The sequence below is a fragment of the Chaetura pelagica genome, unplaced genomic scaffold (genome assembly GCF_000747805.2).
Source record: "Chaetura pelagica isolate M959 unplaced genomic scaffold, ChaPel_1.0 scaffold342, whole genome shotgun sequence".
Classification (NCBI taxonomy): domain Eukaryota; kingdom Metazoa; phylum Chordata; class Aves; order Apodiformes; family Apodidae; genus Chaetura; species Chaetura pelagica.
This window is the reverse complement of record NW_009952364.1, coordinates 1-2072: the sequence shown is the minus strand read 5'-3', so window position 1 is coordinate 2072 and position 2072 is coordinate 1. Positions and strand designations below refer to the sequence as shown.

The window sequence follows — 2072 nt, the reverse complement described above, 5'->3', positions numbered from 1 at the left end:
ACCCCTGCCAGAGCAGGGTCACCTCCAGCAGGTCCCACAGGAACACCTCCAGCTGGGGTTGGGATGTCTCCAGAGAAGGAGCCTCCACAGCCTCTCTGGGCAGCCTGGCCCAGGGCTCTGCCACCCTCACAGCCAACAAGTTCCTCCTCAGCTTCAGATGGAACTTCCCACCTTCCAGCTCCTGCCCATGGCCCCTTCTCCTGGCCCTGGACACCCCTGAGCACAGCCTGGTCCCCCCTCCTCACACTCCCTGGAGATATTGATCAGCACTGAGGAGATCCCTTCTTAATTCATTAATTAACAGAGAATCAATTTGCTACATGAAGAGGACAGGGTTGGTCCCTCCTATTTTTGGACCCCCCCACACCACCACCACGTCCTCAGGGCAGCACTGACAGAGCAAACCCACCCCAGGGGGTGATGGGACCAGGAAATGGCCAATTTTAGGTCAGAAATGGGACACTGAGGGGCTGGAAAGTGTCCAGGGAAGGGCAATGGAGCTGGGGAAGGGGCTGGAGCAGAAGGAGAAGGGGCTGGAGAACTTCTGAGAGACCTGGGGGTGTTAATCATGGAAAGGAGGAGGCTGAGGGGAGACCTTCTGCTCTGCAACTGCCTGAGAGGAGGTTGGAGCCAGGGGGGTCAGGCTCTGCTCCCCAGGAACAAGTGATGGGACAAGAGGGAACGGCCTCAAGTTGCCCAGGGGGGTTTAGGTTGGATCTTGGGAACAATTTCTCCATGGAAAGGGTTGTCAGGCCCTGACCCAGGCTGCCCAGGGCAGGGGGGGTCCCCATCCCTGGAGGGGTTTCCAAGCCCTGGAGATGGTGCTGAGAGACACGGGTTGGTGACCACGCTGGGGTTGATCTTGGAGGTTTCTTCCAACCTCAGCAACTCCATCATGAAACCACTCAAAGGGAGGATCTCACAGGCTCTGAATCCTCTGCTGGAGCAGGGATGTCCCCATCCCCAGGTCCCCATGCTCACCTGGTCCCCCAGAGCTGCCTGGATGAAGCTCAGCAGCACCTCATAGGTCTCACGGGTCTCCTTGGTCTTGGGCTTGTAGATGATCCCCACCATCTCATCAATGCCCTCGGAGAGCAGCGTGTAGCCCTTCATCTTGTTGATGTCATGTCTGTCCTCGTCACGTTTCCTCCTCCTGCACACAGGGAAGGGGCAGCTCAGCCCTCCCAGCCCAACCATCAAAACCTTCCAAACTGGTCTTTTTCTCTCCCATTGTTTTCACTTTCTTAACACAAGACTTGGCAACATCTCAGCATCTTCCATCATCGTGGAATGGGTTGGAGAAGATCTTAAAGATCATTTAGATCCAAACCCCCCAAAGGCAGGGACACCTCCCAGCAGCCCAGGCTGCTCCAAGCCCCATCCAACCTGCCCTTCAACACCCCCAGGGATGGGGCAGCCACAGCTTCCCTGGGCAACCTGGGCCAGGCTCTCACCACCCTCACAACAAAGAATTCCCTCCTCATCTCCAACCTCCAGCTCCCTCTCCCAGTTTCAAGCCAATCTTGGCTGATTTTAACCCACATCCCTGCGCTCAAACCCCCAAAAAACCTTTCCCACTACTCAGTGCTCCCCAAAACATCCTATCCTGAGCCCTAAAACCATCTCCTGGCTCCATCATTCCAAAGCTGGAACGAAAAATAAACTTCCCAGAGGATTTTCCACACAAATGTTCTCCCTTCCTTGAAGCCCCTTAGGTCTCAGGTCCCACTCACTTGGCTCTTCTCTCCTCCTGCATCTGGGGCTTGGTCCTCTGGGCTTTGTCCCCCATTCGGGTCCCCTCCAGTTTGCCCACCAGGGACAGAACCTCCCCCGTGGGCTCATCCCGCCGGGTCCGGTCGATCAGGGAACGATCGGCTTGGAGAACGAGGTTGGAATTCTGGGAAGAGGGAGAAGAAGGGATGAGGGGGATGGGAAGAACTGCTGGGGGTCCTGCTGTGGGGCTGATCAGGGTCATGGGTCCCCCCCCCAGAGGGAGCAAATCAGGGTCTTCCCATGGTTTTGATTTGGGCTGTGGGTCCCTCTGTGGGGCTCATCAGGGTCCCCCCATGGGG

At 57.0% G+C, this 2072-nt stretch overlaps 1 protein-coding gene across 1 annotated transcript in view; it reads right to left on the bottom strand.

The window, feature by feature from the left end:
* SNRNP200 (small nuclear ribonucleoprotein 200kDa (U5)) overlaps positions 1-1897 on the bottom strand; it is a gene marked incomplete at its 5' end in the record, with an annotated part of 30008 nt that extends 28111 nt beyond the window's left edge. The window contains 2 exon segments of the mRNA XM_010007954.1: positions 982-1153; positions 1734-1897. Of these exon segments, the coding sequence (XP_010006256.1) occupies positions 982-1153; positions 1734-1897 (336 nt within the window).
* Between the last annotated feature and the right edge of the window lie 175 nt (positions 1898-2072).